Source organism: Eumetopias jubatus, unplaced genomic scaffold (genome assembly GCF_037043125.1).
Source record: "Eumetopias jubatus isolate StellerSeaLion01/CBP00866 unplaced genomic scaffold, mEumJub1_p1.0 scaffold_8, whole genome shotgun sequence".
Taxonomy (NCBI): Eukaryota; Metazoa; Chordata; class Mammalia; order Carnivora; family Otariidae; genus Eumetopias; species Eumetopias jubatus.
In genome coordinates, this window is record NW_028274814.1 from 46,448,989 (window position 1) to 46,473,081 (window position 24,093).

Sequence of the window (24,093 nt, forward strand, 5' to 3'; positions counted from 1 at the left end):
CTATATTGAGAAGCGTGACATCGGAGTGTCATGGGGAGAGAGATTATGGAGGCAGTAGTGAAAACTTAGATATTTTATGTGGTCCAGAGTCACGACTTCTCCAAGAACACATTTTCTAATTGTGTCTCTACCCTTACTTTGCACCACTCGCTCGCTCAATCAGCATTATTGATTCAGTGTCCACCTTATGCAGAACACAATACTGAGTCCCATGGAGAGATAGGAGTAAGGACAATGAAAAACACGGCCTCTGTCCTTCCGATGGTACTTATTGTGTAGTGGCAATATTATAAGGCTTTGAGTAAAACAGGGAAGTGAACAAGACTAATGAAGGATTGTTAGTACTTTGAGAAGTTGGAGTAGGGGAAAGAAGGGACAGTGGTGTTTTGGAAGAGGAGGGTTGGATCTCAAGTGCAATCTCCCAACTCTGACTTCTCATGCTTTTCTGGGTTAGGTACACCTACGGAAAGCCCATGCTAGGGGCAGCCCAGGTATCGGTGTGTCAAAAGGCATATACTTACCATTTTCCAGAGGCAGAATGGGAACAGCTACCTCACAAATGCAGGAACCTTTCTGGACAGGTGAGTAAATAGGATGTAGAAAAGGAACCTTATTCATATGTCCTAATGAGTAACTAAGTACCTATATAAAAAAGTGGTAAAGGAATTTAAGAAACAAAACAGATGAACATAGGGGGAAAAAAAGAGAGAGGCTCTTAACTATAGAGAACAAACTAAGGGTTGCAGGAGAGGAGAGGGGTGGGGGGATGGGTTAAATGGGTGATGGGCATTAAGGAGGGCACGTGATGTAATGAGCACTGGGTGTTATATGTAAGTGATGAATCACAAAATTCTATTACTGAAACTAATATTACACTCTATGTTAACTGAAATTTAAATAAAAACTTAAAAAAGAAAAAAAATACATTGAAAGGTGGTAAAAATAAAAAGTGGCAAAAAGCCCAAAGTAGGGGTGCCTGGGTGGCTCAGTTGGTTGGGCGACTGCCTTCGGCTCAGGTCATGATCCTGGAGTCCTGGGATTGAGTCCCGCATCGGGCTCCCTGCTCAGCAGGGAGTCTGCCTCTCCGTCTGACCTTCTTCCCTCTCGTGCTCTTTCTCTACCATTCTCTCTCTCAATAAATAAATAAAAATCTTTAAAAAAAAAAAGCCCAAAGTAGAATCATTTCATACAATTATTGCCCCAGTTCCAAAGAACAAAGCAATCTTCTTTATTCTAAACAGATGAAGTCTTATTTATTTATTTATTTATTTATTTATTTTCTTTTTAAAGATTTTATTTATTTATTTGACAGAGAGAGAGACAGTGAGAGAGGGAACACAAGCAGGGGGAGTGGGAGAGGGAGAAGCAGAGCAGAGAGCCTGATGTGGGGCTCGATCCCAGGACCCTGGGATCATGACCTGAGCTGAAGGCAGCTGCTTAACAACTGAGCCACGCAGGCATCCCTTTATTTTTATTTTTTTTTAAAGATTTTGTTTATCTATTTGACACAGAGAGAGAAAGAGAAAGCACAAGCAGGGAGTGGGAGAGGGAGGAGCAGATCCCCCACTGCCGAGCAGGGAGCCCAATGCGGGGACTCGATCCCAGGAGCCTGGGATCATGACCTGAGCCGAAGGCAGACAGCTAACCGACTGAGCCACCCAGGTGCCCCAGATGGAAGTCTTTTTTAGAATCTGCCTTGGAGTCAAGAAATTAACCTAAATCCTTGGGAGATACAACTTTCCTGCCCTGCAGTTGGTTCTTTTCCCTCCTCTCATATCTTGGACCTTCAAAGTTGTTTCATGATTGTGTATGTGCAGGTGTATACTCTATTGTTATAGGAGAGTTTTTCTGTCTTCAAGGTAGAGAAACTAAAGCACGGAGATAAGAATTTCTTTTGATAGTACGTTATGAAACGGGAGTAAAAGTTAGATTATTCATCCTCTCTTTCTCCCTGATTGCTTCACTAGACTGACAAAGCAGGATGCTTCTCCGCTTCTGTGGACATGTCCACCTTCAACCTCACTGGTTACATGTACAGCCACACCATCAATATTGTGGCTACTGTGGTGGAGGAAGGAACAGGTAAGTGGGATAGTCCTTGGTTCCTTAAAAAAAGAGAAAGGGGCGCCTGGGTGCCTCAGTCATTGGGCGTCTGCCTTCGGCTCAGGTCATGATCCCAGGGTCCTGGGATCGAGTCCCACATCGGGTTCCCTGCTCAGCGGGAAGCCTGCTTCTCCCTCTCCCGCTCCCCCTGCTTGTGTTCCCTCTCTCGCTATGTCTCTCTCTGTCAAATAAACAAATAAAATCTTTAAAAAAGAAAGAAAAGAAAAGAGAAAGGAGAAGGGCTGTTCTAGGGATAAACTTACTCAGAGGACTCAAGACTGACCCTCACTAGTGTTTGGGAATGACTCTGTTCCTAGTTCACAGTCAAAGGGAAATGTCAGATTCCAACCTGTCATCTGTTCCTAGTTCCCCAAAAGGTTGGGGAGGAGGAGTTTGTGTGGATCTTTGGCCAGAAATATGTTCAGCTTCATACTTCCAGTAGCACTGTCCTTTCAGGGATTTTTTGTTAAACATGAAGATGAGGATATCAGGTATTTCAGTTGTCATACATTTGGTTACCCTCTGCAGGGGTAGAAGCCAATACCACTCAGGATATCAACATTTCTTCACAAGTGGGATCAATAACCTTTGAAGACACCAAAAATTTTTATTACCCCAATTTCCCCTTCAGTGGGAAGGTATGTTGAAACATATCTCTACACAAAAAATGCTTAACCATCCACTGTTGCCTTCTTCTTGTAGACATATAATAATGGCTAATTTAGTGTCGTTCTAAGTACAGGTATTTACTTATTGAATCTTTACAACTATCTAATGAGGTAGAAACTATTATTGGCCCCATTTTACAGATGAGGAGACTGAGGCACAGAGAGGTTAAGTAATTTTCCAAAAGTTATACAGCTAGTAAGTAGTAACTAGGATCAAACCCAGGCAGCCTGCATCCAGAGTATATACTCTTAATTCCTTATGCTGTGCTGCTCTTAATCTCACATGAGATGGGCTTTGAGTATTAATGTGACTTTATTGCCTTTCCCAATGCCAAGGGTTCATAATCTAATGTTCAAATCTTTGAATTTTAGACCTGCAAGGTATGTAGAGAAATCACCTAGTGTGGCTCCTCAGCTAAGCAAGATTAATGTTAAACTTTCCTTGACAGAGGGCCATTCATAGCTCCTTAAGCAGTTTCTTCAGAGATTTTAAAAATTCCTTTGTGTCTTCTTTCTTTCTTTTAAAAAGAAAAAAAAAACCCACCACATTTATTTATTTAAGTAATCTCTACATCCGATGTGGGGCTTGAACTCAGACCCCCAGATCAAGAGGTGCATGCTTTCCCAACTGAGCCAGCCAGGCTCCACTTGTGTCTTCTTTCCCATACTTAACAATCTATCCATCTTTTTTAACTTCCAGATAACTGCTCCACACAATAACCTTGTATATTTTTAGATCCATTTAGAACCATCCTTAGTCATCTTTTCTCTAGACCAAGAGTGATCCAGATTTTCTTAGAGCCTAAGGATTATACAATTTGTGAGTGGAAGGGGACTCTGTTTAAAAAAATTAAAGCAAAATAACGTACAGAGAGCCTTGGAAGGGGCCTATGTAAATGAAGGGTCCTAAAGCTTCATTAGCTACATGGCAAATCTACTTCTGCTCCAGGCTGAGCTACTTCTGTTTGTTTCTCATTTCCTCATAGATATTAGTTTCCAATGCTTGAATCAAATTTACCTGTTTCTGGACTCTTTCCTGAAATGTATTCTTAGAATTTATCACCTCACTTTACCTCTTACTTGAACCTACTCCAAACCTAACTCTAATGCCCCAGTAACCTTCATTCCCCAGATAAGAGTTAGGGGCCATGAGGGCTCCCTTCTCAAGAATCATTCAGTATTTCTGGTGATATATGGCATAAATGGAACCATCCACCAGACCCTAACTACTGACAATGATGGCCTTGCTCCCTTTAAGCTGGATACAGTTAATTGGAATGGGGGAGATATTTCTCTGGAGGTAAGGCTTCCCTGAGGGAAAACTTCAAACTTTTCCTGTTTTTCTCCCCTCCTCCCTCATTTGTAATTCTATCTACATCACTCACCAGTCCTGCTTCCCAGTTGACAAAAGTTTGTTTTGTTTTGTTTTTAAAGATTTATTTCTTTATTTATGGGGGAGGGGCAGAGGGAGAGGGAGAGAGAATCTCACACAAACTCGCTGCAGAGCACAGAGCCCGACATAGAGCTTAATCCCAGGACCCTGAGATCATGACCTGAGCCAAAACCAAGAGTAGGATGCTCAACCAGCTGAGACACCCAGGTGCCCCAGGGTTTTTTTGGTTTTAAATACCAATCTAATAATCAGTCTAATATCAATCTAATCTAATAATCAATCTAAATATCAATCAATCAGGCAGGGGCAGGGAAATAAGAAGATCATATTGAAGTGGATGTCATTATTGTATTTAAGTCTTCAGTATGTTTTGTTGAAATCTATCTCCCATTGTTTAAAAAGTCATGCTGGGAAATTGTATATTTTATAAAGCTATTCTTTCTTTCTAGTTTTTGTCTCAAACTTTCTATGTTATTCTGTGCTACGCTGTTCACTTTTTCCAATTGTACCGCAGAGAGGAGTTCTAAAAGGGCTAGACTTTACAAAAAAAAAAAAAAAAAAAAATCAGTATAAAAGTGAAGAAATGGGCTTGAATACCAGAGTTGGGGCATATTGGCTGATGATCCAAATTACATTGTTTCCCCTTCTCTCCAGGCTGACCTGATCCCTAAGTTGTACTTTTCCCTTCCACAGGTTTCCTCTGGCTTCTCACCTCCCCAGCACCTTCCAGGAGCAGATGTGGAAGTACAGCTACACAGGCAGCTCTTGGGTCCCTGCGTGCATTCTGGGCTGTGGATGAGTGTCTTACTACTTAGGCCTGGGTCCCTGCGTGCAGTCCGGGCTGTGGATGAGTGTCTTACTACTTAGGCCTGGGTCCCTGTGTGCAGTCCGGGCTGTGGATGAGTGTCTTACTACTTAGGCCAGAGACAGCTGAGCAACAATTCTGTGAGAAGTCTGCTAATGGGGTGGGAAGAGGGAGTTGACAGAGAAGACATTTTGACTGAATTAGAATAAAAGATGGGTTTCAGGGAGTGGGAAAGAAAGTCTGAGGGAAATAATGCACCACCATAAGGTGGTAGAAAAGCTGGTGTGGAAATGAAGGTCAAATGATGGTATGAGAAAGGCATGGATCATGTGGACATAGAGGTAGGAAATTTGTAATAGGAGATAATTATTGAAAAAGGTGAGAAAGAGATCAAAATTTAGAAAGTAGGTAAGGGATGGGGTGCCTGGATGGCTCAGGTTGTTGAGTGTCTGACTCTTGATCTCAGCTCAGGTCTTGGTCTCGGTGTTGTGAGTTCAAGCCCCACATTGGAGCCCAGCATGTAGCCTACTTTAAAAAAAAAAAAAAAGTAGGAAGAGATTATGATGGAATAAATATAGGAAGAATTCTGGAGTAATGAAGAGAAATAATACAAGAGCAGTGAACTGTGACACCAGAATCTGAGTGAAGTTTCTCAACTGATTTCACTGTGTTAATAGTTTATTTCCTTTTCCACTCCTATTTCAGGTCTATAGGATGTTCTCATTCTGGTATGGTCACTACCCCTATCAGGTGGCTGAATATGATGAGTGTCCAATGTCTGGCTCCTGGGATGCTCCTCAGCCCCTCTCAATTATGTGGAGGACTTGGTTCTCTGAAGGCATGCACCTTTTCCATTTTTGCCAGGTAGATGTTCTTACCCATTTTGTTCTTATAGAAACAATGGTGGTGGGGTGGAGGGTGAAGGAAAGTCCATATCTAAAAAAAGCAGAGAGACTCATGTGGGCACTGAAGAGATAAAATCTTGGAAGAAAATCCTGATATGTGAGGTAGCCTCTCTTGGTCCTTACGCTTGAAGAAGGGGCCCAGTTGCCTGATTGCACTGGAAGAGAGCTACTGTGGGAGGTGGTGTGCAGCCTCTTTCTGTCCCTGAAAAAACTGATTTCCATGGAATGAGCCAAGAAGGAAAAATGAGGAAAGGTAGACCAGAGCTCTCTTACTATTATTATAAATAGTACTACATGAGTAGAAATTGAGTACTTTGTGAGTAGAAGTGGGGATGCTGTGGCCCAAGGCTGACCAGGAAGTCTCTGAAGTCAGGAACCATGTCTTGTTTATCTTTCTATTCTAATGACTGATCCTTCATAATACTCAACGTATTTTTGTTGAATTAACTGAGCTGATATGGTTCCTGCCCTCAGAAAGTTCAGTCTAAATTGAATAATAATGGCACAGTGACTAATATTTGGGAGAAGCGTTAAACATATTTGACAATGAAATAAGTTGGAATACTATTCAGCCATAAAAAAAGAATGAAATCTTGCCATTTGCAACAACATGGATGGATCCTGAGGGCATTATGCTTTGTGAAATAAGACAGAGAAAGACAGATGCTCTATGACCTCACTTATACATGGAATCTACAAAACAATGACAAGAGTAAAACCAAGCTCATAGGTACACAGAACAATGTGGTGGTTGCCAGAGGCAGGGGGTGGGGATGGGCAAAATGAGTGAAGGTTGTCAAAAGGTACAGACATCCAGTTATAAGATAAATAAGTCCTGGGGATGTAATAGACAGCGTGGTGACAGCATGGTTGACGTTGTATTGCATATTTGCAAGTTGCTAAAGAGTAGATCTTAAAACTTATCATCCCAAGAAAAAAAATTTTTGTAACTACATATGGTGATGAATGTTAACTAGACTTACTATGGTGATCATTTTGCAAAGTATATATTTAAAAAAATTGAAGGCCTTTCACATTAGCTGACAGAAGCAAACAAAACCTTGGTGGCTGAGTATTGGGTAGTAACCACCAGTCTCACAATTAATAGGAAAAGAATGTCTTGGTTCAATCCTTTGAGGGTGGAATTCCTAGGCAGATGCCCTGGTAGTAAGGGAGGGGACCACCCTAACACTTCACTCTCTGGTTTCTTTGGTGCCTCTCACAGCATGGGCCTGAAAATACTGTCCAATGCCAAAATTAAGAAGCCAGTAGATTGCAGTCAACAGTCTCTAAAATACAGCATTGCAATGTCTGGAGGTAAGCTACCTGGGTGGCTTGTGGATTCTCTGAGATGTTTAAATCATGGAACTCTGAAAACTTACTCTTTGCCTCCTATTTCTGCACTGAGCCTCTAGCCTCAGAATGGCAATGGGTTGTGGGTCATAGATGCAGGCAGCCGGATCTCTCTCCCTGGGGAGAACTTTTGAAGCCTGAAGCCCTTACCTATTCATCCCCTGGCCCAGCCTCCTCATCTGTCACTTCCCCCTGATGGCCTTATGACTAGTCAGTTCCTCAGTGGTCTTCCTCCTTGTCTCTGACTGGATGTTCTCTGTTTCCCTCTAAATTTCTTGGTAGTAGTCCCTCTGCCTCAATTTGTCTTACAACAGAAGTCTTCTGTTTTCCCCCCAATTCCCTTATTCTTGCTCTCCTTAGTAAATTATGGTATTGGTGAGGAGAGTTTTGAGTCATCATCATCTTCATCACTTCAGTCAGAGAACTCTTAGGTCCGCCAATACTTCCTGGAGACTTGGCTCTGGGATCTGTTTCCTACTGGGTAAGTGATGCCTCAAAGGTACAGCAAGATTGTACAGTGGGAGAGTCAGCAGAAAACTCAGACTCAGATAATTTCTAATGAATCTAAGTCTCAAGCCAAGAGAGTTTAATGGGGACATGGGAACTTGCTTCTTTCCCTGAATTCTGAGGCAATCATAGGCAATCCCTCAAAACGAACTCACATGTCTCCACATTTACACAGTGCAGACAGTGCATTTGGAGTCCAGGTCCAAGAGACGTAAAGACGTGTGTTGACCTCAGTTCCTGCCCACTGCTTACCTGCTCATTTTGACAAGCCAGAGGAATGACAAGCCTCCTCTCACCTCAAGGCTCATGTGTCCAGCAGGAACATGAAAAGATGCTCAACATCACTAATCATCAGAGAAATGCAAATCAAAACCCCTCCCAGATTCAGAGGGCACTGGCCTCTTTCAGATATGTTTATACACGGGCCCCCCCCACTCTCATTCACCCCCTCACATCCTCAGACACCCCCCCTTCTCCCATATTCATACATCCTTGCTCACCTGAACGTTCACACTCTGAGATTTGCATGTTCCTCAGTTCAGTTGCCTTTTTACCCCGCCCCCCACAACAACAGCAACAAATGACTTCTGTAGGTAAATTTATAGCTTAAATCACAATGTTCTCCTGCTCTGTGCCTCACCTGAGTTCTTGTGTTCTCACAGTGACTCTGGGAGGGAGGCTGTCCATGTCACCGTTCCTGACACCATCACCGAGTGGAAGGCCATGACTTTCTGTACCTCCCAGTCCGGAGGCTTTGGTCTTTCACCTACTGTTGGACTGACTGCTTTCAAGCCATTTTTTGTTGAACTGACACTCCCTTACTCGGTAGTTTGTGGGGAACCCTTTCGCCTTACTGTGACCATCTTCAGTTATCTGAAGGACTGCGTCAGGGTAAGAGTTGGGGATGCAGGAAGCAGATGCCCCTGGGAAAGAGATGGGATGTGTCTCCACCCCCACATTTTCCTAAGCCTCTGTGTGTTGTTTCCTGTACTCAGACCCTTTATTTCTTAAATATCTGCAGGTTCAGACTAACCTGGGTACATCAGATAAGTACCAGGTGGAATCATGGACAGATTCTCGGGGCTCCAGCTATCTCTGTGCTGATGAAGCAAAAAGCTATCACTGGAATATCACAGCTACCAAATTGGGTAAGAGAAGGAAGCGATAGAGGAGCAGGGAAAGCATAGAGCAAAAGCTCAGGGATTGAGAACTTTATCCTTTCCTCTCCTACATTTGCTTTGTTCTCTCATTCTTTCTCATTTTATTTGCCTCCGCTCTTTGATGACCAAAAAATTATCCAAACTAAACAATTTTGAGTGTGAAAAGGGGAGCTTTTAATATTTATGCCAGGACAAGGGATATATATAGTCATGTTACTCATCAAATAGTTACTGTGGGACAGCTGCTATTCTAACTGCTCGACATGTGGTAACTCATTTAATCATCAGAAAAACCCTGAGATGTCATTTGCTCTTAGGATAAAACCCTGGTAACTTAAAGTATGGTCTTGAGATGTATAGTTATCTACTGCTGCTTAATTAATCACCCTAAAACTTAGAGGCTTGGGACATCTGGGTGGCTCAGTCAGTTAAGTGTCTGCCTTTGGCTCAGGTCAGATCTTGGGCTTCCAGGATGGAGCCTTGCTCATGCTCTCTCTCTAAGAAATAAATAAAATCTTAAAAAAACCAACCCCAAAACCAACAACTTACAGGCTTAAAAGAACAAAACATTTATGATCACCCAGTTTCCATGGGCCAGTAATCTAGGTGCAGAGTGCAACAGGGTGCCTCTGGCTCAATGTCTGTCATGAAATACCAGTCATGCTGTCAGGGCTGTGTTCTCATCTAGAGACTTGACTGGGAGAGGATCCACTTCCACGGTCCTCCCAAAGCCTCTGTACCTCACAGGCTGCAGTTCTGGGCCTCAGCTGTGGGCTAGTGGCCTCCCTCAGTATCTCATCACATGAATCTTTCCACTGGGCTGCCTCAGGACAGGACAGCTGCCTTCCTGGTAAGCAAGTGGCCCAAGAGAAAGCATGCACCCGAGACAGAAGCTATAGTCTTTTTTATAATCTAGTCCCAGAAGTGGCATCTCATTGCTTCTGCCCTATCCTCTTAGAAACAAGTCGCTTAGTCCAGCCCACACTCTGAGAGGAGCTTACACAACAGTGTAAATATTGGGATGCAGGGATCATCGGGGGCCCTTAGAGGCTGCCTACCACACTGGACCAGTATTACTGACATCACCTGGAAATTTGTTAGGAATGTGAATATAGGCCCCATTGCAGAAGTACTGACTCAGTTTGTATTCTAACAAGATCTGCAGGTCTTTGCATGTTGTTAAGTTTAAGAAGCACTGGTCTAGAGGGGAAGAGACCTCATTGGTACCTCTGGCAGTAGGGCTAATGCCTTCCTTTCCCCTTCTTTCTTGCAGGTCATGTGAACTTTACCGTCACTACTAAGATTCTGGGCAGCAATGAACTCTGTGAGGGGCAGAAGGGGTTCATTCCAGCAAAGGGCCAGAGTGACACACTCATCAAACCAGTTCTGGTCAAGGTGAGTTTTCTTTTCCTTCCCTTCCCTTCCCTTCCCTTCCCTTCTCTCTCTCTTTCTTTCTTTCTCTCTTTCTTTCTTTCTTTCTTTCTTTCTTTCTTTCTTTCTTTCTTTCTTTCTCTCTCTCTCTCTCTTTCTTTTCTTTCTTTCTTTCTTTCTTTCTTTCTTTCTTTCTTTCTTTCTTTCTTTCTTTCTTTCTTTCTTTCTTTCTTTCTTTCTTTCTTTCTTTCTTTCTTTCTTTCTTTCTTTCTTTCTTTCTTTCTTTCTTTCTTTCTTTCTTTCTTTCTTTCTTTTTTTTGTGAGTTTTCTGCAGGCCTAGCTTCAGAGGTAGAGATAGCAGTCACCCCAGGGATGTTCTGTGTACGTCTAGCCACACGGTTAGTCTTTCACAGCTGTCTGACTCCAACTTCAGTCAGGTAACTCACCTTCTCACTTTCCTTCTTCTGTGGCCCCTTTCTGCCCTTAATTATTGGCTTAACCCATTCCAATGCTCTATGAAAGTGCCTGATACAGTACCTGGTACACTCAGTGAATGTTAGTTTCTCTTATTAAAGTCTCTAATATCATCATTAACTGCTTTTTTATCCCATTATGAACCCCATTGTCGATCCTGCCTCTTAGGAATTTCCTAAACTTGTCCTTAGCTCTAGCCCTTGCTCAGAAAGAATTTTATTGATAGGCCCATTCCTGCATTGAAGTGGAGTTCTCCTGAGCTTCTAAGAGAAGCTCTGTTCTCTCCATTTCTGAGAAGCCCTGAGGACACAGGGAGGGCCCCTTCTCCCCGTTTCCCTTCCCCTTCCTATTGCTTCAGTGCCATCTGCCCTGACATTCATCTGCATTGTTTCCACCCTTTGTCTCTCTTCATGTCAGCCTGAGGGAGTCCTTGTGGAGAAGACATACAGCTCCTTGCATTGCCCAAAAGGTGGGTGAATGCAGAGAGGGGTTGGTGCTGAGAATCCCTATTGGCAACAGGAGATTTTTGTAGGCCAGGTGAGGAATACGTAGCAAAGAAGGGGTAGGAGAGAGTCTGGGGTGCTATCCCCTAATAGGGCCAATTAGCTGAGAGACAGGATGAAGAATAAAAAACCTACAACACGATTATGGGTTTTTTGGGACTTTATTTTCAGCAGAGAACACTATGAACAGGTTAAAAAAATTTTGCCTCCAACCCACAGAAAGCACTGGGTACAGAAAACCCTGGATTATAGAAAGTTTTTCTATGGTTTGGACTTGAACTCGCAGTATGTTCACCTTCTCTACTTTCTCCTTTTCTCTGCCTCTCACAGGACAAGTGGCTTCAGAGTCCATCTCCCTAGAGATCCCTGTGGATGTTGTTCCTGATTCAAGCAAGGCTTATGTTACGGTTCTGGGTAAATAGCCAGAGATTCTTGCTCAAAAGAAAAAAAGTGGGGCTGAAATCTGCCAAAACATGGAGTGGATTGGGGCCTGTGGACCTATCTGAAGGAAGTCGTGTTAGATTAGAAGTGACAGAAGAGCTTATTTTATATAGTCGGCAAATATACCCTGTAGGTAACAGTACATGTGGGATTAGATGTATATGATAGTTAAAAACAGGAGTCTGGACAGGAGGAAGTTAAAGATCAGTGAAGTTTCGTACGTATTTAGGTTCAGGTGGTCTATAAATTGAGTGGAGGAGAAACACAGTGTTTGTAGCAGCCATTTAAAAAATGGGGAATTTATGTGTTTGAGTATAGTTAGGGAAGATAAAACCATATTTACACAGATAGGACACTTCACTCCTCTGGGCAAGGAGAGGGATTGAGTAGAAAAGCCTGAGCTTGAAAATCATACCAAATTGGGTTGGGATCCAAGTTGTGCCATTCGATAACCACGTGACCTTTAATAAATAAGTGAACAATTCTGATGCTTTTTTCCCCCTTCTGCAAGACACTAATGATAACCTACCTCTCAGGATTGGTGTAAAAATTAAATATAAAGTTTCCACCATAATATCTAGCAGATAGTAGGAGCCCTGGACGAGTTAGATTATTTCTTTATTCTTATCCCCTACCAAGATCCCTTCCAGGTTAAAATTTCTCTATTTGGACTGTATTTGATTCATACTTGTCATACATCACTCATCTTATTGTAGTGTAGCTCACTGTCTACGTCTGTCTTTCACACTGCCTTGTGGGCTCCTTGAGGATAAGGGCCATGTCTTTTTTTACTTCTGGTCCCAGTACAGTTCCTGCCAAATAGCTGACCTTCAGTACGTATTTATAGATTTGAGTTTAACTTGATGGCTAAAGTGCAGATCTTAATGGGTCACTTATGTCAGACTTACTGGTTTATAAAATAAATATATGGATGGGTCAGTAGCCATCCCTGGAAAACGGTGGCAGGATTGTGGTGCTTTGGAAGATAATGTATTTATAAGCAGCGGAGGACTTAGAGATTGAGTCTAAGTATTGCAGGTTTTGTTAGGTCACTCACCAGCCCCAGTGACATGTCTTCTTAAAAGTCCTGAACTGCCTTAGGTAGCCTATGTACCTCTCTGTGTACTCTAGCACCTTGTACGAACCCAGGATTATAGTGCTATATTGTAATTGTTTATAATGAATTTTACTTGCAGTGTTCTGTCATTGTTTGCCCCTCTGATTATGATCCTTTGAGGTAAAGACTGTATTTGACTTATTGTCTCCCAGGCACAGTGTGGGTACTCAACTAAATGGTTGCTGATACATGTTTGTTAAATGAATGACAGTAACTCACAAGGGCTCCTTCTTTCTTCTCTCTACTACCATCATCACTCTCTCTCTCCTTTTGGATCTCAGGAGACGTTATGGGCACAGCCCTGCAGAACCTAGAACAATCTGGTACAGATGCCAAACGGCTGTGGGGAGCAGAACATGGTCTTGTTTGCTCCCATAATCTACGTCTTGCAGTACCTGGAGAAGGCAAGGCTGCTCACTGAGGAAATCAGGTCTCGGGCAGTGGGTTTCCTGAAGCTAGGTGAGTGGGTTCAATCTTTTCTTCTTGGACACGTTCTCTAGAGCCTAATGATAGTTTAATAAGATACAGGTGAATTCCCCCTGAAGTGTCCCGCACCCTTGAAAGCCTTGAAAGCATGTGTTTTGAAGTTGTCCCTGTGATCTAACATCATATCTGGCTTCCCAGGGTACCAGAAGGAGCTAACGTACAAACACAGCGATGGCTCATACAGTGCCTTTGGGGAGCAGGATGGAGATGGAAACACATGGTAATATTGCCCAGGTCTCAGTGTACCCCAGAACATAATTCCTGGGCCTATGAAACTATTCCTCTACCTCTCCTCTTAACCCCATTCCTTCTTATATCCACCCTCTCTACCTCTTTAATATTGTTTATTTCAGCCTCACGTATGGTCAAGCCCCTCACCCTTCTCCCTGACTTTGTGCTTCCCTAGTTCTTGTCCCCATTAATGCCCATTAAGACCTCCCTTTTCTAGGCTCCTATGGCATTATGTTGCCTTAATCCCCTTCTGGAACACTATACCAAAATAAACTGTAGAACTATTGTACCCTTGCTGGGAAATCCCCCTTCATGCCACACTTCCTTCTTTACCCACATAGGCTGACAGCGTTTGTCACCAAATGCTTTGGCCAAGCTCAAGAATTCATCTTCATTGATGACAATAATATCCAAGATGCTCTCAAGTGGATGGCAGTAAACCAGCTCCCCAGCAGTTGCTACGCCAATGTGGGAACTTCGCTCATTCACGCAGCTTTGAAGGTGCAAATCTGCCCCCGGGCCTTCAACCCACTACTATGTCTGGGAGGACTTTGCACCTCTGACTTAGCAGAATGAAAAGAGCATAAGCTTGGGAGTCAGTGTTCTTCAGGTCTCAGGCCTGGCTTCGGATGACCTTGGTCACTATACTTAACCAGTCTGAGCCTCAGCTTCCATGTCTGTAGAATGGGAATGTGTACTGGCACATGGCTCTCATGGTGCGGTCCTCAGATCAGCAGCATTAACAGCACCTGAGAACTTGTTTCAAATGCAAATTCCAGTCCTACCCCAACCTACTCTGAGAAACTCTGGGAGTGTGGGCTAGCAATTTGTATTTTTAACAAGCCCTCGAGTTGGTTCTGATATTCATGGAAGTGTAAGAACCACTGGACTAGTTCTCTGGGTTTTTTACTATCTCCCTAAATCTGCAGCAAGCCCATCTGCTCTGGGGAGGACTGATAGGCAGCCCAGTGTTTTTTGTAAGAGGTTTACTATGTGCCGGGCACTGTTCTAAGTACTTCGTTTATTTGATATTATTTAATGTTTACAACAAATTAATGAGCTAGCTGCTGGTATGTCATTATTAATCCCATTTTACAGATGAAGAGACTAATGTGCAGAGATTAAGTGAATTGTCCAAGGTGAATGCTAATGCATGAAAGGACTGTCATTTGAACCACAGCCACTGGACTCCAGAGGCCCTGCTCTGGCCTGTTCACTACATTGCCCCTACCCTCCTTCCCAAACACAGGGTGAGGTGTTGATGCTTCCAGAGAATTTGTTCAATTCAGAATATACCCAGTGAAAGAAAGATTTGTGTGTATGTTACTAGAGAAATCATTTACACTGCTGTTCCCGGGCCTGGATTAAAAATCTTGAGCATTAAAAAAAAAAAGTCTGTATAGAATTCATTAGTTTTCCTTATGCAAGATTTTATCAGTGCCCTCCAAGGCTCTCTCCTCTTACGCACTGTGTGAAATACACCTGGGAGGAGCACAAGCCAGGGCTTTCTTACCAGACCTGGCCAGTCTTTTAAGAAACCCATCACCTGTGTAGCAAGGTTAGTGGTGTGGTGCAGGAGCTCCATAGTTAAACGCCATGCGTTCACACCCTAGTCCTGCTGCTTACTAGCTGTGTAATCTCGAGCAAGCCGTTTAATCTTTCAAGTGTTTGTGTTTTCTTACTATAGGATGAGGATGACAGTTTAGATTAGCTGTTTTTAAAAACTTGCTAATATCTTTCTGTGAAAGGCATTAAACAGGGCAGGTGTCACCTAATCTCTCCTGGAGAATAAGCTGGTCCTTCTTGAGAGGATGTCCGTTTGAGGAGGCTCAGATTCAGTAAGAACCTGAGAAGAAGAGATTTTCACCTTATCCCCTCGTTTGTTGAAGTAATCCACCCATTCAGAGGGGACGCACACAATGTTGCAAACTGCACACAATTCTTACATACACTGTGCTGGCTGCCGCCCTGGCCGAGTCTCGCCGGCACCCTCTAGGGCGGCGTTGGTGATGAGTCTTCCCAGATGGCGTACCTCACAGCGGCATTGCTGGAGATGGGAAAGACCACACATTTATTTATTTATTTGAGGGGGGGCTCTAGCTCCTTTTTATTTTATTTTATTTTTTTTTAAAGATTTTATTTATTTATTTGAGAGAGAGAGAGAATGAGAGAGAGAGAGAGCACATGAGAGGGGGAGGGTCAGAGGGAGAAGCAGACTCCCCGCTGAGCAGGGAGCTCGATGCGGGACTCGATCCCGGGACTCCAGGACCATGACCCGTCTAGCTCCTTTTTATATCCTTCCTTCTGCACCTCGTTCTAGAGGAATTCACCGACTTTTTTTTTTTTTTAACATTTTATTTATTTATTTGACAGAGAGAGGGCGCAAGAGAGCACAAGCAGGGGGAGTGGGAGAGGGAGAAGCAGGCTTCCCGCTGAACAGAGGGCCGGATGCGGGGCTTGATCCCAGGACACTGGGATCATGACCTGAGCTGAAGGCAGCCGCTTAACCGACTGAGCCACCCAGGCGTCCCTAATTCACCGACTTTTAATCCCTGTTCACCCTTGTAAACTCAAAAAGGATATAATGACTTCCTTATCACTTCCCATTTCCCAAGGAATGCCTTATGAATTCAGTTCTTCCTCTCACTTTCCAGGACCTGACGGTGAGTCAGGGTCTGCAGTGCCTCAGGGGCTCGGTTTCCTCCACTACCAGCCTCTACACACAAGCCCTCCTCGCTTATACTTTCTCTGTGGCTGGGGAGATGGACATCAGAAACGCTCTTCTCGGAAAGTTAGACCAGCAAGCTATCATCTCAGGTATGTTAGCCATGTTAGGAGTTTTTTGAAATTATGAAAATATGCTGTGAGTTATCTATAATTTTCCTTAGTCTCCATAGTCCCACATAAATTCTATCATATATAGGATTCCTTTTAGGAAGAGTTGTGAAGTCATTAGATCATTGTTGAGAGTTTTGTGAGAAAATGCATGGAAGTCCTTAAAAGGCACTGTTATACTTTTAGCATGGAGAGGAACGAGATGGTGGAAGCTAGTCAGAAGACCTATGGGTGTTGTAGAATCACCCTTTTGTAGGTCTTTAACAGTTCTTTGATATGAGATCACTGAGATTGATGGAGTAAGAGTTAAACTTGGAAACTTAGAGCTTATTTTTTTTTTTTGAGAGAAGGATGGGGATGGGGAGGGGCAGAGGGAGAGGAAGAGAGAGAATATTAAGCAAGCTCCACGCCCAGTTGGTTAAGGGTCCCACTCCTGGTTTCAGCTCAGGTCATGATCTCAGGGTCGTGAGATCGAGCCCGGTGTCAGGCTCCGTGCTCTCTCTCTCCTTCTTCCTCTGCCCCACCCCCAACTTGCACAAGCCGCCCCCAAATAAATAAATAAATCTTTAAAAAAAAGTTAAACTTTTAATTAAGTAAAATAAAGGCTGAAAAATTAGACTTAAAATTCTTTAAGCCAAAAAAAAAAAATGCCCCCAAACACATAAGATTCTTATAAGTTCCTACTGACCTATCTCCACTAGCATTAGAATTTATAAATTAACAAGAGTGGTTTTCATGTAATTGCTGGAGGCATTTATTGATCCTCTCAGCTTCATCTTGGGCAATGATGTATCGCTCTACACACACATCCCTATGGAAACATTATGGCCAATATATCAGAAGATTTTGAGAAATATTTTTTTCTAACTCATGCTTAATTTTTGGTTGGTACTTGCTCTGCTCTAAGGTGCAGCATTTACAAATTAAATACGAGAAATCATTTCCTTTTAAGACCTTCCTAATTATGCTTCTTTCTCCATAGGAGAGTCCATTCACTGGAGCCCAAAGCCTGCTCCGTCAGTGGATGCCAGACCTTGGTCTCAGCCTGAGGCTGTAGATGTGGAACTGACAGCATATGTATTACTGGCCCAGCTTAGCACAGCCAGCCTGACTCAAAAGGAGATTGCCAAGGACACTGCCATAGTGGCTTGGTTGGCCAAGCAACGTAATGCATATGGGGGCTTCTGTTCTACTCAGGTAAATAGCCTCCTCTCCAACTGCCAACTCCATTCTTTTTTATCAGGTAGGATTAGGTCCTTTGTGGAGATAGGAAAACAACAACAACAAAACAAAGCTGTTGCCCTTGACGTCTAGGTCAAGGTACTTATAATTCTTTTTTTTTTTAATTTTATTTATTTATTTTAGGGGGAGAGACACAGCAAGAGAGGGAACACAAGCAGGGGGAGTGGGAGAGGGAGAAGCAGCCTCCCCACAGAGCAGGGAGCCTGATGTGGGGCTCGGTCCCAGGACCCTGGGATCATGACCTGAGCCAAAGGCAGACGCTTAACGACTGAGCCACCCAGGCGCCTGAAGGTACTTATAAGTCTATAGGGAGGGAGAAAAAGCATGTGAAAAATAATAAGATTCATAACACTGGGATGTATGAACACATATATAGCACTATATACATTTAATGCTCTTTCTTTTTTTAGAGTATGAGACATCTTGAGATCAATATTTTACATGTGAATAGGACATATATAATTATGGCTAAATTATAGATTAACAGATTAGGAGGCTAATTATGGGATTGGAAGCATAAAAGCAAGGTTTTACTGATTTACTTCTACTATTGAATGTATTGGGAAGCTAATAAGATATATAATCTTTACTCTAAATAAAATTTACAAACTAGTGGGTGCCTGGGTGGCTCAGCAGTTGAGTGTCTGCCTTTGGCTTGGGTCATGATCCTGGGGCCCAGGGATCAAGCCCCGCTTCTTGGCTCTCGGCTCGGCAGGGAGTCTGCTTCTCCCTCTCTTGCTCCCCCTGCTTGTGCTCTCTCTCTCTCTCTGTCAAATAAATAAATAAAATCTTTAAAAAAATAATAAAAAGTTTACAAACTAGAAGTAAAGTTAGGAAAAGTTCTATAATTACAGAGCAGGATTTCGTTATATAACATAAGAAAGATACAAAAGGTACAAAATAATGCATTTCAAAAGGGAGAGAGCTTATATCAACTTGAAGGATGAGAAAAGTCTTCAGGGGCATGGCATTTGAGATAGATCTAGAAGGATATGTAGTGATGCCTGGCTGGCTCGGTCGGTAGAGCCTGTGACTCTTCTTGCGGTTCTGAGTTCAAGCCCCACATTGGGAGAAGAATCTACTTAAAAAATAGGTTAGATTAGATAGATAAAATAAAAGGGTATGTGTGATTGTGAGAGACAGCTATTGAAAGGAGGAGGAAATGGCTTGAGCAGAGACAACAGTTTGCAAAAGTATAGAATGACTGTTGGGAAAACTGGGTTAGCTAAAGCATAATGGGACTTCAGTTTAGAAAGTTAAGGCAGCTTTATACCATGAAGGCCCTTTCATATCAGACTCAACATTTTGCCCAATTCTGAGGAGCTATTAATTTTTTTTAACCTTGTTTCAGAAAGATTGACCTGTTATTGGTGTAGGGGGTGACTTAGAGGAGGAAGACACTGGATTTGAAGAGATAAGGACACTATTTTCATTTTCCTAGGTTAGGGGTAAGGAGAAATTGAATTAGTTGGGTGGCAGTAAGGGAAAAAAGGTAGAATTGCATGATGAATTCGAATACCATCATAAAAATTGTCTTAAATGATCATGAAGAGAGTAATCATTAATTCATTTGTTCTGCAAATGGTATTAAATACATGTCCAATTCACTTGTGAAGATTATATTCTGACTTATTGAAATTAGGGCCAGTTTCACTGAGGATGTAACATGTAAATTAGACCTGGAAACAGAATAGATTTTAATTGATACAGTGTTTGGTAAAGATGTCAAGAGCACTGAGCTTGAATATGGTAAAGACTTAACTGGAATTTTTTTAATTATATGGTACTATGCTTCCTTACTTCAAGGAAATTCTTGGACTTTCTTCTTCTTGCTGAGCCCTAAATAATTATGATATACAATTTTAGAAAGCAGTGGGTGAAATGTTTAGAACACTCAGTGACAATATATGTCAAAATTGTTTTTCAGTAAAATCCTTAGCTATTAGAAGTCACAAGGCACCTACATGGGTTTTTCAGTTAATGTTGAGGTCTCTCTCTCTCTTTTTTTTTTAAGATTTTATTTATTTATTTGACAGAGAGAGATACAGCGAGAGAGGGAACACAAGCCAGGGGAGTGGGAGAGGGAGAAGCAGGCTCCCCGCTGAGCAGGGAGCCCAATGTGGGGCTCTTTCCCAGGATCCTGGGATCATGACCTGAGCCAAAGGCAGACGCTTAATGACTGAGCCACCCAGGCACCACTGAGGTCCTATTTCTTGAATTGTTTCCACATATTCGAGCAATAAGGACCTCCTTGGACCCCATTCACAGAGAGTAGACAAAAAAGTTGTTTGTAGATGGTTAACTGCACAGCTCTCACCGATTCACAACTTCCCCAGGGTAGGCGACCTGTCTTCCTATTTTTATATGACAGTATGATGTCTAAATACAACTGTTCTTTTTAATTTGGGAGAGGAAAAAGTGGGGTTCCTTGATTCTGTAGATACTGTACAAAGTGTCGAGCAGGTAGACATACTCGTAGCAGTAAAATACAACAATTTTCTGAACATCTCATTCTTTTTTGTCTTTCCTTTAGTTGTAATGTATATAAATCATGTTTTCAGAATGGAGAAGTTCCAACCACATGATGCCATGCTCTCTTAGTGGCAGTTTATCTGTCTTATACCCAAATGAAGAAAGATTGTCACATGGCACAGTGGTGAGGAAGCCTTGGCTTGCAAGAAAGGATCCCAGCTGTGCCATAGAAGATCATTACACAGCTAAATAACTTTGAAGAATGGGCAATTTTTAGGGCTATCATGTCACTGCTGTTTCCTCTCCAAATAAGGAAACTGCAAACTGTATACTGAACAGTTCTCCACTTGCTTCTAACCCTAGCCCATTCTGAAGCTAGGCTTGGTTGCATATGAATAGGAAAATACCCTAGTGACCTATAGATGTTTAATACTAGCTTGATAGCAATTTTCTGTACAGGCAAGATATGATTTCTATGTTAGCTTCCACAGCATTGGTGAACGTGCTTCTTAGTTACTTAGAGGAGGTATCGTCCCAGCTGGAGAACAACCACCAGACGTGTAGTTTATAGGGTTGTTGGAGGTTAATGCCAGTGGCTCACGGAATGTAAGCGAATGTTCGATTGTTCCCTTTAGGATACTGTAGTTGCTCTCCAAGCTCTCGCCAAATACACCACTACTGCCTATGTGTCATCTGAGGAAGTCAACCTGGCTGTAACATCCACTGAGAATTTCCAGCACGCTTTCAACATTCAGGCTGCCAACCGGTTGGTACTTCAGCAGGAGACTCTGCCCAATGTCCCTGGGGTGTACACCCTGGAGGCCTCCGGCCAGGGCTGCATCTATGTGCAGGTAAGCAGTGGTCCATGAGAACAAGCATGCATTGGGAAGGAGAGTCTGAGGGCAACTTTGCCTCCACTGGAACCTTTTCTCTATCTTATTTGTAAAGAGAATCGTTTGGACTGTGCGATAAAGTTCTTCCCAACTGTGATTTTGTTCTCTATTTCCCCCTGCTAGATGGTGCTGGAATACCATATCCCCCCTCCTAAATTTGCGGACACCTTTAGTCTTAGTGTGGAAATGGGAAAAGCTAGATGTGAGCAAGCTATTCCACCTTAATCCTTGACGCTCGCTATCCATACCAGGTGAGAAAAGCTGAGCTGGTGGTGGGGGCACCTGGATCACAGAAGCTGAGTGTGTGTGTGTGTGTGTGTGTGTGTGTGTGTTGCAGATACAGAGTATACTAAGAAGGAAAATAATGGGTTCACACTGATGTGCTCCTTTCTACCCTTAGTTATGTAGGGAGTCACAGCTCTTCCAATATGACCATTGTAGAAGTGAAGATGCTTTCCGGGTTCAGTCCATGGAGGGCACCAATCAGTTAGTAAGTCTGTTCTGCATTTAACATTATCCCTAAAAAGCTGGTGAAGTGGGCATCGTGGTATACACATACAACCCGTGATTGCATTGTTTCAGGGGACTACAAAAGTGCATCAGATACATAAAACGGAAACTGGAATAATCTTGGCCCTTTTTCTTACCTTTTCTACAGTATATATTATTTCCTTGATCATGAAAGAACTTTGGAATATTACCCTAGGGGATAGGGAAGGCTGGATCTTAGTCCGTTTTATTTTCCCCTTTTTTTATTCAGCTTCTGCAACAACCTCTGGTGAAGAAGGTTGAATCTGGAACTGACATACTGAACATTTACTTGGAAGATGTAGGTATTCAGAAGTGAACCTAAGAACTTGATTGCTTATATAGCTTTGCAACTTCTCTTCTCATCTCTGTACACTAGTGTCAAACACACAGGGATGAGGGAATGGAGAGAATGAGTCCACAACCACAAAATGAATTCTACCTCCACGCTGGTATTCTATAAAATACTCTTATTCACCTCCAGGGTGGTACTGTCTAAGAGATGCGGAGCGTGAGCCGTCTATGTCATTTAAAAATGTGTAGGCCAGAATGTGACTATTTTAAATACAGTGGTCAGGGAAGGCCTCTCTGAGGAGATGTTATCTGATCAGAGACCGCAATGAAGAGAGAAAACCAATAGGGAGCATAGAACTGTTGAAATAAAATGAAAGTTTCTGTTTCTTTGGCCACTTCAGTTACTTTAGTGGAGGAACCATGGGTTAGAGGAGACCAAGAACAGAAGGGATCAATTTACCAAAGAGCCAGGGAGCTGTAAGATCCTAAGAAAGAGTCAGGAAGTCAGCAGAAGCCAGGATCTTTAGAACGGGCATGGGAAGGGGGGCAGGTAGAAGGGTTTCAGAAAATCTGTGTAAGACAAGTCTTGTTTTTCTTTTTTTAAGGGAGGTTTTGTTTTTTTTTTTAAGATTTTATTTATTTATTTGACAGAGCATGAGCTGGGGGGAGGGACAGAGGGAGAAGCAGAAATAAAAAGGGTAGCTTACTAGGATCTTCTGTGAATGTTTCTTGAGTCACTGGAGTCACATCTGAATAAAAAAAAAGCAGAAAACATTTTTTTAATTAGAAATTTTTTAAAGATTTTATTTATTCATTTGTGAGAGAGAAAACATTAGCAGGGGGAGGGGCAGAGGGAGAGAGAGAAGGAAACTCCTCGCTGAGCGGAGAACCTCTACCTGGGGCTCGATTCCAGGACCCTGGGATCATGACCTGAGCTGAAGGCAGATGCTTAACAGACTGAGCCACCCAGGCGCCCCCAAGACAAGAGTCTTTTAACCTCCACATAGAGAGTGTTATTTTCACTTTAGTTGTTTTTTTTTTAAGATTTTATTTATTTGACAGAGAGAAATAGAGTGAGAGAGGGAACACAAGCAGGGGGAGTGGGAGAGGGAGAAGCAGGCTTCCCGCTGAGCAGGGAGCTCGATGTGGGGCTCAATCCCAGGACCCTGGGATCATGACCTGAGCCGAAGGCAGACGCTTAACAACTGAGCCACCCAGGTACCCCTATTTTCACTTTAGTTTTAATATGATGTTTTCTTTCTTCCCCACAGCTGAGTAGGAAGACTTAGACCTATACCTTCACCATCAGCCAAAGTGTATTGGTCACTAACCTGAAACCAGCAACCATCACAGTCTATGACTACTACCTCCCAGGTTAGGGCTGAGATCTACCTGTGTCTCCCAACATATTTCTGCCTCTTTCTTCATGATAGCGCTCTTAATTTTACAAATACTTCTCCCCAAGCCAAATAGAACATAATTACATTATTTGATCTCCTAAAACATGATAATTTAATTATATGTCATTCTTAAGTCTTCTGCACTAGGGATATTTTATCAGATGTGGTCCGTAGACCAAAAGAACAATACGGACCATTGTTCTTTAAGGACTAACTATTCTGAGTATTTTTGCTGTGATTAATAATTTACCACAGTATTAGTGTTTGGAACTTTCCTGTAATTCTTAATATGCTCATAATCTATAGGGATCTTCTGAAAGGGGCTAACGCAGTAGTTTTCAAGAAGTATTTTTTCTTTGAATTCATGAGACCTGTAATGTAATGATACATGTCATTTCATTTTATAGATGAACAGGCAACAGTTCAGTACTCTGACCCCTGTGAATGAGGTAAGGGTGAGGTTTTAGGGTAGGGTGATAGAATTCAAAAGTTAAGGGGACCTTCTGAGTTACTGTCTTTTGGAAGCTAATTTTTTATAGAAAGTGGGCTTTCCTTTTCTTTCTTGTCTTTAACTTTTTTTTTTTAATGTAAACTCTGTACCCAACGTGGGGCTCAAACTCACAACCCTGAAATCAAGAGTCACATGCTCTACTGACTGAGCCAAACTGGCACCTCCATTTTTTGTCCCAAATTCTGAAAGGAAGAATAATAATCTTCGTAGTTCACACCAGAAAAAGTTAAGAGTGGCATTTGTGTGAGGGCTTCTATGTGATTTTTATTTTTTTATTTTTATTTTAAAGATTTATTTATTTTAGAGAGAGACAGAGCATGAGTAGGGGGAGGGGCAGAAGGAGAGAGAGAAGCAGACTCCCTGCTGAGCCCACGTGGAGCCCATTGACAGGGCTTGATCTC

The 24,093-nt window shown here is 42.5% G+C and overlaps 1 protein-coding gene across 1 annotated transcript in view; it reads left to right on the plus strand.

Moving 5' to 3' along the window:
- The window catches only part of A2ML1 (alpha-2-macroglobulin like 1), a 32,915-nt gene extending 9,286 nt beyond the window's left edge, over positions 1-23,629 (plus strand). Inside the window, 29 exon segments of the mRNA XM_088025701.1 lie at positions 455-581; positions 1,968-2,082; positions 2,632-2,741; positions 3,904-4,071; positions 4,858-4,908; positions 5,000-5,067; positions 5,069-5,129; positions 5,675-5,784; positions 7,100-7,191; positions 7,588-7,708; positions 8,397-8,625; positions 8,756-8,882; positions 10,168-10,289; positions 11,157-11,208; positions 11,573-11,656; positions 13,082-13,116; positions 13,118-13,259; positions 13,425-13,506; positions 13,859-14,018; positions 15,514-15,583; positions 16,167-16,334; positions 17,335-17,549; positions 20,702-20,917; positions 21,083-21,210; positions 21,360-21,427; positions 21,430-21,449; positions 21,720-21,788; positions 23,053-23,155; positions 23,589-23,629. Of these exon segments, the coding sequence (XP_087881827.1) occupies positions 455-581; positions 1,968-2,082; positions 2,632-2,741; positions 3,904-4,071; positions 4,858-4,908; positions 5,000-5,067; positions 5,069-5,129; positions 5,675-5,784; positions 7,100-7,191; positions 7,588-7,708; positions 8,397-8,625; positions 8,756-8,882; positions 10,168-10,289; positions 11,157-11,208; positions 11,573-11,656; positions 13,082-13,116; positions 13,118-13,259; positions 13,425-13,506; positions 13,859-14,018; positions 15,514-15,583; positions 16,167-16,334; positions 17,335-17,549; positions 20,702-20,917; positions 21,083-21,210; positions 21,360-21,427; positions 21,430-21,449; positions 21,720-21,788; positions 23,053-23,155; positions 23,589-23,629 (3,154 nt within the window).
- Positions 23,630-24,093: the final 464 nt, after the last annotated feature.